This window comes from Gekko japonicus, unplaced genomic scaffold, assembly GCF_001447785.1.
Source record: "Gekko japonicus isolate JY-2015 unplaced genomic scaffold, Gekko_japonicus_V1.1 scaffold16, whole genome shotgun sequence".
NCBI lineage: Eukaryota > Metazoa > Chordata > Lepidosauria > Squamata > Gekkonidae > Gekko > Gekko japonicus.
Genome location: NW_015169777.1, coordinates 2,206,557 through 2,222,003, shown reverse-complemented (window position 1 = coordinate 2,222,003; position 15,447 = coordinate 2,206,557). Strand labels below are relative to the sequence as shown.

At 41.0% G+C, this 15,447-nt stretch overlaps 1 protein-coding gene across 2 annotated transcripts in view; it reads right to left on the bottom strand.

The window, feature by feature from the left end:
* Positions 1 to 3,146: 3,146 nt before the first annotated feature.
* Positions 3,147 to 15,447, bottom strand: part of SH3GLB1 (SH3-domain GRB2-like endophilin B1) — a 50,612-nt gene continuing 38,311 nt past the window's right edge. Inside the window, exons 9-10 of one of the 2 annotated variants that reach the window (XM_015416700.1) lie at positions 7,196 to 7,427; positions 3,147 to 3,765 (exon numbers count right to left, since the gene is read on the bottom strand). In XM_015416700.1, the coding sequence (XP_015272186.1) occupies positions 3,658 to 3,765; positions 7,196 to 7,427 (340 nt within the window). In that variant the 3' untranslated portion in view covers positions 3,147 to 3,657. The remainder of the gene's footprint in view (positions 3,766 to 7,195; positions 7,428 to 15,447) is intronic. The other variant, XM_015416702.1, reaches the window with a different exon arrangement.

Below are 15,447 nucleotides of genomic sequence, written 5' to 3'. Positions count from 1 at the left end.
AGGGACTAAGGGGATCAGGACCTATGAAAAACAGGTTTCTTCATAGCCCAAAGTATCTTCCAAGAGATCTATCCACATTACATGTTTGCCAGACTACATCATGATATCTACACGCATTTCATGGACAACTGCATTCATATAACCCATGGTGAACAGTATAGTCTCCTTCTGAAGCAGTAATTTCCTAGTTCATCATTCCAATTTCAATAGTTGTACTTCTGCCTACAACTGTATAAAGACATTTGAAAGCTTTAAATCCATTTTGCAATTCTAAATAGCTTCCCTTAATTGCTCATGTCAGACACCCATTTCACATTTTTTAAAAATTTATAAAGCAATTCCAATCTGTTGGTGGGGGACTCCTTAGCATTCAGTTTATTAACTTACTGCGTGTTCTTCGTGCTAATGTGTCTTCCATCAGTCACTCGCGTCAGGAAACTATTTGTAGAAGATTTAATATTCATAAAGTAATTCTGTATTTTCACATCCCTGATGTCTATCCCACTGTACCCAGAAGCTCAGAGGAAACATTTATCAAACTTCCTCTATTGTTCAGGGAAAGGTCTCTTTTTGCCAGTTGCCTCCATATCGTTAAACAGAAAGAGACAGCAATTCAACAAAACACGACCATAGTGAATAGATGCCCACCAGAGTTCCCTCTAAGCTGTGGTAGGGGGTGCTGGCACACAAAAGTTTACCGCCAGCTCAGGGATTTTACACTTCAGTTCACACTAAGGCATTTTCCCCTCCATTCAAAACAATGGAGGATGGGAGCACCTCCTTCTCGGGCCCATAAAATTGGACCCCCTGGTACAATCTTTTTGAAACTGGGGGTGGTTTGAGGTAGAGGCACCAGCAGCTATGCTACAAATATGGTGCCTCTACCTCAAAAAAAAACCCTGAGCCCAGATACCCCCAGATCGATTCTCCATTATAGCCTATAGGGCCTATTGACTATAATGGAGCAGGAAAAAAAGATATTTTTTTTGCACACCCATTATGCTTTTCATTATAATTCATAAGCTGCCTTGAGTCACAGGAAAAGTGTGATATAGATATTTCAATTAAAAAGTAGCTTGGGCAGGTTGATAATATTTAAGCAACTTCCCATTAGGTTAGGCAGGGTTCTGATTGTGATTGTTCCACCTCTGTTATACTTGACCTGTAATCTGTCCTATTTCACTCCAGAGACCAGGTCTACCCCCCATATAGGACATTTTCTGTAATGAAATTTGACTTCTGTTTTATGTTTAAACAAGGGGCGGGACCCGCGATACTCGCGGGGGGGGGAGAGGGAGCTCCACACTTATCAGGCAGAGGAGGAAGCAGCAAGAGGAGGTAAGTTCCCCCCCATCCTGCCGGTTCCCCCCGTCTCCTCCACACACACCCGGCTCGATCTCCCCCCCCCCTTATTAAAGTCAGGCTGTATTTCTAAAAGAATCTAAAGTTTGGCTGGTTTCTTTTTTGTATTTTTCAACCAAACCACTGCCTGAACTGTGATTAGAGAACTGAAAGTTTGAGGGTTGATTTTTAATTACACTATCCAGTCTAAGCCTGAAATGTCATTTCAACCATAGAATTCATGCAATTCTACCCATCTCTGAGATTGAAATAGCCATACAGAGTAGGGGCGACAGTCCTAGATGAATATGTTAGTAAGCTTCTTTGAATTTACTTAGAAGTATAAATGCTTAGGATCGCACTGTAAGCACCAGGAGAAGCTTCACCCTGGGTCTCATGATCTCTCCCAACACACAAAGCTTTTTTCCTTTATGAACAAAACATTTGCCAGAGCATCACAGCATTTGGTATTCCATGAATAAAACATTCGGAACATACGGTAGATTTTAAAATAAAAATGCACCCAAAAAAGCCAAATACCACACCCTGCAGAAATTATGCTATTGTATTTATTTTAGTTGATTCTAACTGTTATATGAACATCGCATAAAATAAAGTATGTCCTCATCCACCGCATTGTTTATTCAGCTGATGCTATTCGTCATTCTAATCTGTGCACATCACTATAGGACTATTCAGTGATTTCCCTCAATTTAAAACTTTTTCCATATCTTAGGGTCTACAGGTTCATTCTTTCAAGGCAAAAAACAAAAGCAAAAAAACAACCTTGAATACTTCTCAAGTCAAACACTTCAGGGCTCTTGCCCTACATATACCAGAGGTTCAAGTCATATGAGAGTTATTCTTTGTCTCCCTGTGCTCCACTTACTGCAAGCTGGAAACTAGCCTCTCTTGTACCCTGCAGCATTCTTTCCTTCCTTCTGCCTGGCCTGCTCATGCACGGAAAACTTTCAAACTCCTGTCAAGAAGCCGTGAAAATTATAGGTCACTCCACTCCTACCTCTGCCACCTCATCCTCAGTTCACTAATTTTATTTATTAACAGCTGCAAGTTCTATCTGCTTTTACAGACTGTTTCCAATAAAGGTTAACTAAATACTCACTATCCCTTTCTAGATCCCTGATGCCCAACATATTTCATAATAAAATGAAATCAATTTCCATGTTCAAATTCTCAAACAACCTTTGTTTTATAAGTGAACCGTTTCAAGGAAATGTGCTCATCTTCAAGACCCTCTAATACAAAATCTGTGACATGGATATTGTCAAAAAGAAAAGTTAGGAATAAGCAGCAAGATCAGGAATTCTACAGCCCCAACTCAAGCCTTTAATTATATAGTGAAAGAGGACTATTTTAATAACAATGGGTAGATCCAATCTTTAAGTAGAACAGAGTTCACAGAAAGGATATTTGCCAGCTTCCCTTCTTCCACCCTGCTGAGACCACTCCACCTGCTCCTTAAGAAATAGTATGGGAGAATGTGGTGCAGGGAACTCCCTCTGACTTCTACATGAACCCTTATGCAAACAGAATAGTAGCTCACTAAGGCAGGGAGACTGAGGCCAATTTCCATCTTCCTACTTGGAGCACCCTAATCAACACATCCCACTGTTCCTGAGGGTCCACTTACCTTTAGAAATGGGAGGAGGTGGTCAGGGACTGGATAAAGGGGAAGGTAGCAAGGTTCTTTTCAAATAGCTTCATTCTACTTGTAGAAGTTTGAAAATAATGCTCCCTCACTACACTTGGAGGTCAAATAAAGGAAAGAAATAAGAACAAGGAGGCAAAAGCAACAAGAAAATGGAGCTCAGGCTTACATCGTCTTTCCTTCTGAAAGTGTTTAATACATTGCAAATTAAATACACCAACAAAGCTATATACTTCTGCTGAATGCAGCTATAGTCATTTAGGACACCTGATGTTAAAATAATCTGTCCGGCAAAAAACAGTAAATCATTTAACAATTTATTGTTTGTGAAGAAGCTTGTCATTATGAAAAATTCTGTAGAAAACAGCACCGCCTTTCAATTTAGATTACTCAAAAGTAGACATTAGGGGAAAAGACCAGTAGAAACAAAATTCTGTAGGAAACACATTCTTGGCACTTAAGTAAAAGCACAAATCTGAACAGTCTCTACCATGCAACAATATTGGCAGAAAAGCCCATTTCTACTAGGTGGTGTTCTTGTCACTTTAGACATTAACATGGAAGACACTGAAACCTGTGTTATATAATGTTAATTGTATATAAATATTGTCTCACCATAACCGGCAGTTTTTATACAAGCCAGTCATTCAGTTTAACAGTTCTAAGTAAGTAATAGGCACTTTGCCCTTCTGATTTCCTCTTTCACCCATCAGCCAGTCTGAATCCATGCCAGGGATACTATACACTGTTATCACCTAAAAATAAAAATACACGGCATGCGGTTATTGTGCAATACAAGTGGGGGATTCACATAGACTTGGGGGGGGTCTTTCATTTCCCCCTGCTCCCCTCTCCCACCATTTCCTCTTTCCTCTATCCTCTCCCTGCTTCCTCCTTTCCTTCTCACACACCAGCCAACCTACCTTTTATCTGCCTATCTTTAGCTATATTATGTACTTTTATACCTCCCACCTTTCTCCCCCAATGGTGACTCCTTGTTCTCCTTGCCTCCATTTTATCCTCACAACAATCTTGTGAGGTAGGTTCGGCTAGGAGTGTGTGACTGGCCGAAGGTCACTCAGTAAGCTTATACAGCAGAGTTGGAATTCAAACCTACGTCTCCCAAATCCTAGCCTGGAACTCTAACCACTGCACCACACTGGTTCTTGTGCAATGACAGGCTGTTGAATACTACCAAGCAGCATGGCCTGTGAGTAGCTGCTCCAGGCCTGGCACTTAATCCTCAATGTATTTTTTTCTTTTATATTTCAGGGGTTTTTTGGATTTAAGTATTCACAGATGTCACCATGTTGAGAATTATATATACAGATGTCATTTATTAAAAACTTATTTATGGAAAAGAAATACATTCTCTGCAAATTATAACAATGGCCTGGATCAAACAAAGTTGTGTTCATGTAACATAAGTGATTCACTGTTCTATCACCAATGGTCCCCAAAAACTACTCCTGATAGTTCCTCCATTTCAGCTGAGTCAAAGGGACAGTGGACATCCTGAATAGTTGTCTGGAGATGGTAATGGGCTCAATCAGGACAATAAACTGAAGCTTAGCACAGGTAAAACTGAGGACCTGTTGGCTGACAATAGGGCCAAGCAGAGATTTATAGAACAAAGGCTGTATTACACCCCTTTTGTAGCTGGTTCACAACTTGCAGACACTAGAAGAGATTGGATTTATACCCTGCCTTTCACTACCCAAAGGAGTCTTAGAGTGGCTTACAATCTCCTTCCCCTTCCCACAACAGACCCCTGTGAGGTCGGTGGGGCTGAGACAGCTCTTCAAGAACTGCTCTTGAGAGAACAGCTCTAAAAGAACTTTTGACTGACCCAAGGTCATACCAGCATTGTATGTGAAGGAGTGGGCAATCAAACTCAGTTCTCCCAGAGTCCGCGGTCCTAACCACTACACCAAATTGGCTTTCTATTAGATCTGGGCTTGGAGATGATTACTTACTACTACTACTACTACTACTACTACTACTACTACTACTACTACTAATAATAATAATAATAATAATAATAATAATAATAATAATAATAATAATAATAGAATTTCTGAATCACCCCATCCCTGAGAACACAGGGTTCTGGGTGATTAAAACAAATTAAAACATACAAAAATACAAATTAAAATAAAAAATCAATTAGTCCTAATTTCACACTCTTCAGATGGTATCTATAATTTAATCTAAATCCTGCTCTGGACTGCTCTTCCATCACACAGGCAGGTTAAGGAGGAGGCCGAAGTGGGCAAGGTTGAAGAAGAGAAGAGGGTACCAGCTATGATGGAAAACCGTTGCTGACCTCAACCAAAAACCTGGCAGAACATCTCTGCCTTACAGGCAATGTTTTCTCTAAGCTGTGGAGTCTTGTGAGCAAAAATTATACTTTGTGAGCTACTGTGAGCAAGCAATTTGTCTGCTGCACAAATTAGTTTGCTCTGGAGCCATCCTTCCTGAGCTAAGACAAAAATGTGTGAGCCAGAAGCTAAAAAGCTGTGACCAACTCATACTAACTCAGCTTAGAGGGAACACTGCTTACAGGCCCTGCAGAATTGCATTAAGTCCCACAGGGTCCTGATGGAAGTTGGCAAAGAGCTCCACCAGGTCAGAGCCAGGGCCCAAAAAGCCCTGGCTCTGGTTGAGAACAGCCGGATATCTTTGGGGCCAAGGATCACCAGCAGATTGCTCTCAGCAGAGCGTAATACTCTCCCGGGGACATACCAGAGGAGATGGTCCCAAAGATACGTTGGTCCCAGACCGCTCAAGGCCTTAATGGTCAGTACCAACACCTTGAATCTGACTCAATACTCCACTGGAAGCCAGTGCAGCTGGTGCAGATAGAGGTGCAGTGCTCTCCTGTGGCATGTAGAATCTTTCGCCACTTTTCAGCTGGAGTACCAGCTGCAGCCCTTGACAGGCAGTCTACCCACAGATATTCATGAGGCCAGGTTGGATTACTGCAATTCAAAAAAAAAAAATTTGGGGGGGGGGGGGCTCAAAGACTATTGGAGCTTCAGCCTTCTCACCACCTCCACCATCTTCCTGATCCAAAATGGCCCTGGAAGACATTATTTGCCCTGGGGGGGCCTACATATGCAAGTATTCAGTGAATACGCAGCCCAATGGCAGAAATAACATCCCCTTTCTGACTGGTTTGGGTTGTGAAAATGGAGCAGGGGGCAAGATGGCATAAGCCCCTTCTTTACCCTGCACTATGGTTCTGATCCAAACAGGGGCCCCTAAGGTGCTTCAGAATTGAGTTCCTACAGGCAACTTGCAACTACCATAAGTATGGCTGCAAATCCCTGTGGTAATCATGAATTACACTATCATCTTAGTTTGAGCTTATCTGAAAGCATCAAGTGGTTCAAATATTGTGGTAATGTTGTCTCCAGGCAGGAGTTATAGAGAGTATATACCACTAGTTTAAAAAAGGTTTTCACTGACTACCAGTTTGCTTCAGGCAAGATTCAAGACACTGGAGAGCACCTGGAGATCTTACACATTCTGGGACTTTAAAGTTCTATCTTGCACTTTATCGTCAGCCTACCAATTAAGATAATCTTCACAGCTCCTACTCTGTGTGCCCCCATTATTAAAAACAAGGTGGATAAATACCACAGAAACGAACTTTTACGTCATAGTACCAAGACTATGGAGCATGGTCTACAAAGAGGCTCCTTTGGAATGAATTCCCAGCCTTTTAGGCAACAGACATTTTTATTCTCCCACATCTTTGCATAGTTGTGTGTTTGTTACCAAAGACCTCCTGCTTAGTTTTTATTATTGTTGGTCATTGCTGACTTTAGCAGACAATTTTGCTTTTATAGCTATTGCTCCTTAAAGACGAGTTTGTGGATGCTGCTTTTATAAGTCTTACTGAATGTTTTAATGCTGCTTGTTTTTGTATGCTACCAAGTTTTTTTAATGAACTATGCCGAATATAAATTTAAACACACATCATCATATTATAACCCTTCTTTTCTTAGTACCACAGTCCTGACTGATGGTGTACAGCTTCACTGTAAGGGACAAATGGTTACTTATGTTAATGCCCTTTGATGCTGCCGTACTGCTAGCAGCTTGGCTCTCATGTACATTTAGTTCCTGGAATATTCAGTTTTTACTTTGAGTTGCAACTTGAAGCAGGAAAAAGCGTACCTCATCAGCAAGTAGTGATAATTCACTGCTATTTGCAGCATCATAATCATAAAGCACTCGGGCTTTTCTGCTGCCACTTGATGACTTCAGTTCAACAAAGGTTGAAGATGCTGCTGAATTGCTTACTGAAGACAGCGAAGCTGTAACAGAAGCAGAGGGTGTAGTAGAAGAACTACTTGGAACGCAGGTTGTAGATGACTGGTTATGGTTGGCAAAGACTGTAGATGGAAAGCTGTGAAAAACACAAATTAAATGTTGGCACAGCTTAGCATATACCATAATTACTATATTGTAATGAGCCTTCAATTAGCAGCTCAGCTATGGCCCATTCTTACCAGTTACTATTAACCATCTGCTATAGGTAAAGGTAAAGGTCCCCTTGCTTGAAAGTCAGTCAAATCCGACTCTAGGGTTGCGGTGCTCATCTCCGTTTCAAAGCCGAAGAGCCAGCGCTGTCCGAAGACGTTTCCGTGGTCATGTGGCCGGCATGACTAAACACCAAGGCGCATGACACGCTGTTACCTTCCCACTGAAGTGATACCTATTTATCTACTTGCAATTTCTTGCTTTCGAACTGCTAGGTTCTGCTATACTCTGCCTCAAAACCTAAGAAGTATTTAATGCATTTTTACCTTCATAAATGTCATCTTAAGAGGAACAAGTTAATTGTTAAGCATTATCTAGAACTTAGAAAAACATGGTCTTCCAAACAAAATATTGTTAAATTTACAGTGTAATATGCTCATTTAAACACCTAAAACATATCCCATGAGAAAAATATGGTTGCACTTACCTGTCACTGATGTGGAGTGATCACCTGAGCAGTCATGCCATTCTATTTCTACTGTACCCCACTTTACTAGCAACTGACACTCTACACAATACCCATTGTAAACATGCAGATATTCTCCCCAGGAAACAAATTCAAGGAGTGGCTTTATGATCTTTGACATTTAAGTACACATCTCTAGCCTTCATGGTTGCAAAGTCAATCCTGACAGGTTTCTATGTGCTGGCGCATTTCTGCAAGTGAAAGGGGAGGGATTCAATTCCCCCCCCCCCAAAAAAAATCAAATTCACTTCTCATGCCGTTCCTAGGGGGTCCTCTGTACTCCACAAGAAGCATTCTGGGCTATAGCAAAAGGAACCACCGAGGAAGTTACACTGCACTGTTGAAAATATTTCATAAGTAGAAATTACCAGTGGCTCTTTTAATAAACTGTTAGGATTGTACTGCCCCAAATGCAAAGACTAGTTCACAGCAAGAAGGTGCTGAGCAGTAGGCATGGCACAGTCAAGCTCCTTGAAAGCTCCTGATTAACAGATCATTTTTGAGGAACCAAGTGTTCACCAAAAACACTGGTCAACTAGTCAGCTCCGATTTACTGTATTAACTCCCCTAATGTAATTTGTTTGATAATAGCCTCTGGAGAGGCAAGATCTGTTTTTAAATAAATATTGCTAACGTCTTTTCTATTCACTTTAATACAATTGTAAAGCTTCTCTGTTTTTTGCAGGCAAATTTTACTTGCTTTTCCACAATCTTGAATTCTGTATATCAGCAAACCATTATGAAATATTCTGTACAGTCACCTCATTCTTGTAGCAAAGACTGGAACAGATACAGGCAACAAAGACTTGAAGAGGTACTTTCTCTTCAAGGAATTTTGTCAAGTTTCAGGATTAGATATAAAACAGACTTGGCTTGAGTAATTGTTAGATATTTTACCCTATTGATTACTTTAGTTTATACTGTAATCTGCCTTGAGTCTCACTCAGAAGGACTGATTACAGATAGCATAAAGTAAATACAGTGAGTATCTATAACACCAGGGTCAAACATTATAAAAAGAAGAAGAGCATTAAGAAACTTGTCTGGAATATTATGCATTTAATATTAAATGATTTGCACCTGCTCTGAAAGACTGAACATTCAAGAAAAGACAGTTTACCTTATTCTGTTTTCCATCCTATCTTGTCCAGCCCTAAGCTTATGGGTTACCATTAAAGAACTGTAAGTTAAGCAAGGATTGTAGAACAGAATTTTTATTCTTGGGGCAGGGGGAGCTAACCCTGAGATTTTGTTCACAAGGCTATCACAAACAGTTTGCAGCATAGTGCAGTTTTGCCGCAAAAAGGAGAATACAAACACTGCTCCCAACAGAAGACCCATTCCACCAGAAGAACAGTACCCTTAGGATCTAACCCTACATTTAAAAAAAAAATCTTCTTACTATATATTGTAAATTCCAGGCGGGAGGCTTTGCTAGTCTGTGAAAGCAAACACGAAAGTAGCCTTGCAGCAATTTCAAGATTAAAGGATTAATTGTGGAACAAATTCCAGTGGACTAGATGAATTGGGCTCTGAAGTATCCAAAAAGTTTGTGCCATAATAAATCTGTTAAGGACTAAAGTTGCCACAAGATTTTGTTATAGTAGCTTTGGAAAACCTGCTGTTTTGCTTCTGCAAGCTCCCAGAGATATTCTCCATGCCTTCTACAAACAAGTCAAGTGTTAAGATTCAGCTGTCCATTAGAGACTAGCATTCAATGAACATGACTACTGTTTGCTGACATGAAAGAGCACAAGACTAGTTGGACAGATGTTCTATACAAAAAAAATATGCAGAGCACTTTCTACAAAGAAAAAGTCATCTCATTTATTTTGTTGTTCAGTCGCACAGTCGAATCCGACTCTTCGCGACCCCATGGACCAGCTCCCGCCAGGCCTTCCGGTCTTCCGCCGTCCTCTGAAGTTTGCTCAATTTCATTTCCGTTGCATCTATGACACTGTCTAACCATCTCATCCTTTGCCGTCCCCATCTTCTTTGACCTTCAATCTTTCCCAGCATCAGGGTCTTCTCCAGTGAGTGCTCCCTTCTCATTTGGTGGCCAAAGTATTTGAGCTTCAGTTTCATTATCTGGCCTTCCAGGGAACAGTCAGGGTTGATTTCTTTTAGGATTGACTGATTTGTTCTTCTTGCAGTCCAAGGGACTCTCAAGAGTCTTCTCCAGCACCATAGTTCAAAAGAATCTATTCTTCGGCGCTCGGCCTTCCTTATAGTCCAACTCTCGCAGCCATACGTGACTACTGGGAATACCATTGCTTTGACCATGCGGACTTTTGTTGGCAGGGTGATGTCTCTACTTTTTATCATGCTGTTTAGGTTCGCCATCGCTTTCCTCCCAAGGAGCAGGCGTCTTTTAATTTCATGGCTGCAGTCACAGTCTGCGGTGATCTGGGATCCCAGGAACGTGAAGTCTGTCACTACTTCCACGACTTCCCCTTCTATTTGCCAAGGAGTGATGGGGCCGGATGCCATGATCTTAGTTTTTTTGATGTTGAGCTTCAAGCCCACTTTTGCGCTCTCCTCTTTTACTCTGAGCAAGAGGCTCTTTAGATCCTTTTCACTTTCAGCCATTAGAGTGGTATCATCTGCATATCTGAGGTTGTTGATCTTTTCCCCAGCAATCTTAATTCCCGCTTGTGATTCATCCAGGCCAGCATTTCGCATGATGTACTCTGCATATATATTAAATAAGCAAGGTGACAGTATACATCCTTGTCGTACTCCTTTTCCTATGCTGAACCAATCAGTTGTTCCGTATCCGGTTCTAACTGTCGCTTCTTGGCCCTTATACAGGTTTCTCAAGAGACATGTGAGGTGGTCTGGTACTCCCATCTCTTTAAGGACCTGCCATAGTTTGTTGTGATCCACACAGTCAAAAGCTTTAGCATAGTCAATGAAGCAGAAGTAGATATTTTTCTGGTACTCTCTTGCTTTCTCCATAATCCAGCGAATGTTGGCAATTTGATCTCTAGTTCCTCTACCTCTTCGAAACCCAGCTTGTACTTCTGGTAGTTCTCTATCCACGTACTGTTGAAGCCTAGCTTGTAGGATCTTGAGCATGACCTTGCTAGCGTGTGATATGAGTGCAATTGTGCGATAGTTTGAACATTCCTTGGCATTGCCCTTCTTTGGGATTGGAATGTATACTGATCTTTTCCAATCCTGTGGCCACTGTTGCGTTTTCCAAATTTGCTGGCAAATGGAGTGCAGAACTTTAACAGCATCATCTTCTAAGACTTTGAATAGCTCAGCTGGAATACCATCACCTCCACTAGCTTTGTTGTTAGTAATGCTTTCTAAGGCCCATTTAACTTCACATTCCAGGATGTCTGGCTCAAGGTCAGTGATTATACCGTCGTGTTTGTCAAGGACATTGAGGTCTTTCTTGTATAGTTCTTCTGTGTATTCTTGCCATCTTTTCCTAATCTCTTCTGCTTCTGTTAGGTCCCTACCGTTTTTGTCCTTTATCATGGCCAGCTTTGCATGGAACGCTCCCTTGATTTCTCCAATTTTCTTGAAGAGATCTCTAGTCCTTCCCATTCTATTGTTTTCTTCTATTACTTTGCACTGTTCATTCAGGAAGGCCTCCTTATCTCTCCTTGCTGTTCTCTGGAAATCTGCGTTCAGTTGGGTAAATCTTTCCTTTTCGCCTTTGCCTTTCGCTTTCCTTCTTTCCTCTGCTATTTGTAAAGCCTCATCAGAAAGCCATTTTGCTTTCTTGCATTTCTTTTTCTTTGGTATGGTGGTGATTGCTGCCTCCTGTACGATGTCACGAACCTCTGTCCATAGTTCTTCAGGCACTCTATCTATCAAATCCAGACCCTTGAATCTATTCTTCACCTCTACTGTATATTCATCAGGGATGTGATCTAGGTCAAACCTGAATGGCCTCATGGTTTTCCCGATTTTCTTCAGTTTAAGTCTGAATTTTGCAATGAGTAGCTCATGATCTGAACCACAGTCAGCTCCAGGTCTTGTTTTTACTGACTGGATAGAGCTTCTCCATCTTTGACTGCAAATTATATAGTCAATCTGATTTCGGTGTTGCCCATCTGGTGATGTCCATGTGTAGAGTCGCCTCTTAGGTTGTTGGAAAAGGGTGTTCGCTATGACCAGTGTGTTCTCTTGACAAAACTCTGTTAACCTTTGCCCTGCTTCATTTTGCTTTCCAAGGCCAAACTTGTCTGTTATTCCGGTTACCTTTTGACTTCCTACTTTAGCATTCCAGTCCCCTATGATGATGAGGACATCATTTTTTGGTGTTAGTTCTATGAGGTGTTGTAGGTCTTCATAGAACCGGTCTACTTCAGCCTCTTCTGCATCAGTGGTTGGGGCATAGACTTGGATTACTGTGATGTTGAATGGTTTGCCTTGGAATCGGACAGAAATCATTCTGTCATTTTTGAGATTGTATCCCAGTACTGCCTTTTGCACTCTCTTGTTGACTATAAAGGCCACACCATTTTTTCTACGAGATTCCTGGCCACAGTAGTAGATATAATGGTCTTCTGAGTTAAATTCGCCCATTCCTGTCCACTTAAGTTCACTGATTCCTAAGATATCGATGTTCAGTCTTGCCATCTCATTTATTAGCTTACAACATTTATAGTCTGCCTATCACAAAAGAAGCCTCAAGGTGAGTTACAAAAGTATTTAAAAATGATAGATAACAGTAAGCTGAACTACTTAAAACCAATAAATAAAATAACATTAAAGCTAACAATAAACCACTGAAGCTGATAACAGAACATCTATAAAACATGATTAAAAACAGCAGACCAATTTACAAAAAAGATCTCAAAGAGTTCTGTCTTATGTAGTTTCAAAGGGTAACCACGTTGATCTGTAGTAGTCACTGCCAATACAGCTTTACTGTATAGACAACAGACATTTCAGCAATAATTTAACTAAAACCACATATAGGAATTGTATAAATTGGATTAACAAGAGTATTTTCTACATCCAGGATCTAGTCTCAATGCTACATTCAAAAAGATAATCACTTTTTCAGTAGTATATATATATTTCCCAGCAAGAAGAGTAACTAAGAGCCGAGCTAGACATGACAACGTTCATCTGTCAGACCCTTAGACACCATCTAGTTTGACCTTAAGTGTTCAGATGAATGGTCTGGTGTCACACCCAAAAGTACAGCAATTATATCATCTCTGACTCCTTTATAACAATTACAAAAGAATAGCACATGACAAATGCTTAGGTCTTCTCCAGGTCATAAAACAGTAATACCAGGATGGCAAATCTAGCAGAATTAAATTCTTGGATTATACCTTTATATCTTTTCTCCGTTTTCTCAGAAATGTATCTCAATTCTAAAAAAAATAGTGAGAGGATGGATCCCTATGGTGAATAGTCAGCCAGAAGTTTATGGCTACAATCCTTGCAATAAACTGTTAATGAACATAATCCCATCTTGAGCCAGCTAACTGCTGCTATTATACATTTAGGGAGGCTCAGAATAGCTCTGAAGAATCAGGCCTTTACCCTCTCTCTGTTTGTATTGTATCCATCAAACCAAATAGGTACTTCATAAAGCAACTGAGGCAACACTTCGGCCCTTCTATGAATGAACTGCAGCAAGAACAAAGTCTCTGCTTTTGATGTAACAGAATCAACTGTTGCTTAAGCATATTGTTTGGCCATTCCTTTGAGTATGACCAGAAGAATGAAACACAACGTCCAAATACTTATAGGACTGTACTTGGACCAATAGATGTTCATCCATCTACCACACATAGTTAGATTAGGGATGGGCACAAACCTCATCACAAACCTAATTTTGTGATGAACATAGCTGGTTGCTGTTTTGTGAACCAAGGTTCGTACCCATCCCTATCCACAACCCTCCACATGGTTTTGGAGGGTTCATGGTGGGAAGAGGAGGGAACAAGATGGAAGCAATTTCAGCGATTCCTTTCTCCCCCCACACACACACTTCCAAGTGTTCCCTTTAAATTGTTTTTGCAAGCTATTCCCCCCCTCCATTCTGCTGGCCTCAGGGAGCCACTGCCAAAAAAAAAGGGAGGGAAGATCTCCTGAGATATTCCCCCCCTTCTATTGTGCTGGCCTCAGGGAGCTGCCCCCAGCAGAAAGAAGGGAAAATTTCAGACCTTCCCTTGAACCTCATGAACTGAATCGGTTTCATAAACTGGGAGGTCTGTGAAGGTTCGTGTGACCTCATGAACCATGAACTGGGACAAACCTCCATTTCCCCAATTTGTGCCCATCCCTAACTTAGACCATACAGCAAAGACCATAACTTTAGTTTTATCATAATTTTCCAGTACTTATTTCTATAATAGTCCACAAATTCCTCAAGTGCACACAAGACACCCAGTCTGGCTTGAGGGGGAAAAATGACTGCATCAGCAACATATAATAAAGTATTCATTTCAGTCAGCTGATTTTGGAAAATGGGAATCAATGTTTTAGAATGGGAATTAGATTGCATAAATACAGATTAAACAGTAAAAAGAACAAGTATACAGCCTTGCCGCACACCTCAGATACTGATACGATACTAATAGATAACCTCCATCTAAAGCCTGTGCTGCTTTTACTGGACTTATCAGCAGCCTTTGACATAGTGGACCATGCCATTATGTTAAGATGCTTAGAACCTGAAGTAGAGACTGTGGATGGATTGGTTTCCCTTATTCCTTATAGGCTTGACTCGAAGGCTGCCGTAGGAGACAAGTTTTCTGTAGTGTGGGACATGGCTAGTGGGGTTCCACAAGATTCAGCCTTGTTACCCATGCTACTCAATCTGTATGCAAAGACCTTGGGAGGAATTATCCACAGTTTTAGAATGGGGTGCCATCAATATGCACCCAGCTCTATATTTCTTCATGCAAACTGCCTGGTGATTCTATAGTCTCTCTAAAAACCAATGCCTGACTGCTGTGGTTAAATGGCTATAGGTAAACAAGTCAAAAATGAATCCTGGCAAGATGGAGGAAACTGGAAAGGCCACAGCCTTGAAGGACATGGGGTTCCCCACATTTGATTAGGTCCACCTGTCTCTCTCTGACTCGGTTAAGATCTTAGGGAGGTTTCTGGATCCAGCTTTATTGCTAGAGAAGTAAACTGATGTAGTTGCAAAAAAGGGGGGGTTCCTACAAACTTCACTTCGCTTGGAAGTTGCCCCCCTACCTTGACTCGACTAACATGGCCATGTGGCTCCATGCTACAGTTACCTGAAGACTAGACTTATGCAGTCTACATGAGTCTGCCTTAAAGACAACCTAGAAACTCCAACTGGTGCATAATGTTAAGGACCAAATACTACTGGGTACTAAACAGAACTGATACAACACTCCCATTCTGTAAATATTACAGTGGTTACCAATCAGGTACTGGGCTCAATTCAATGTTACAAAACCTT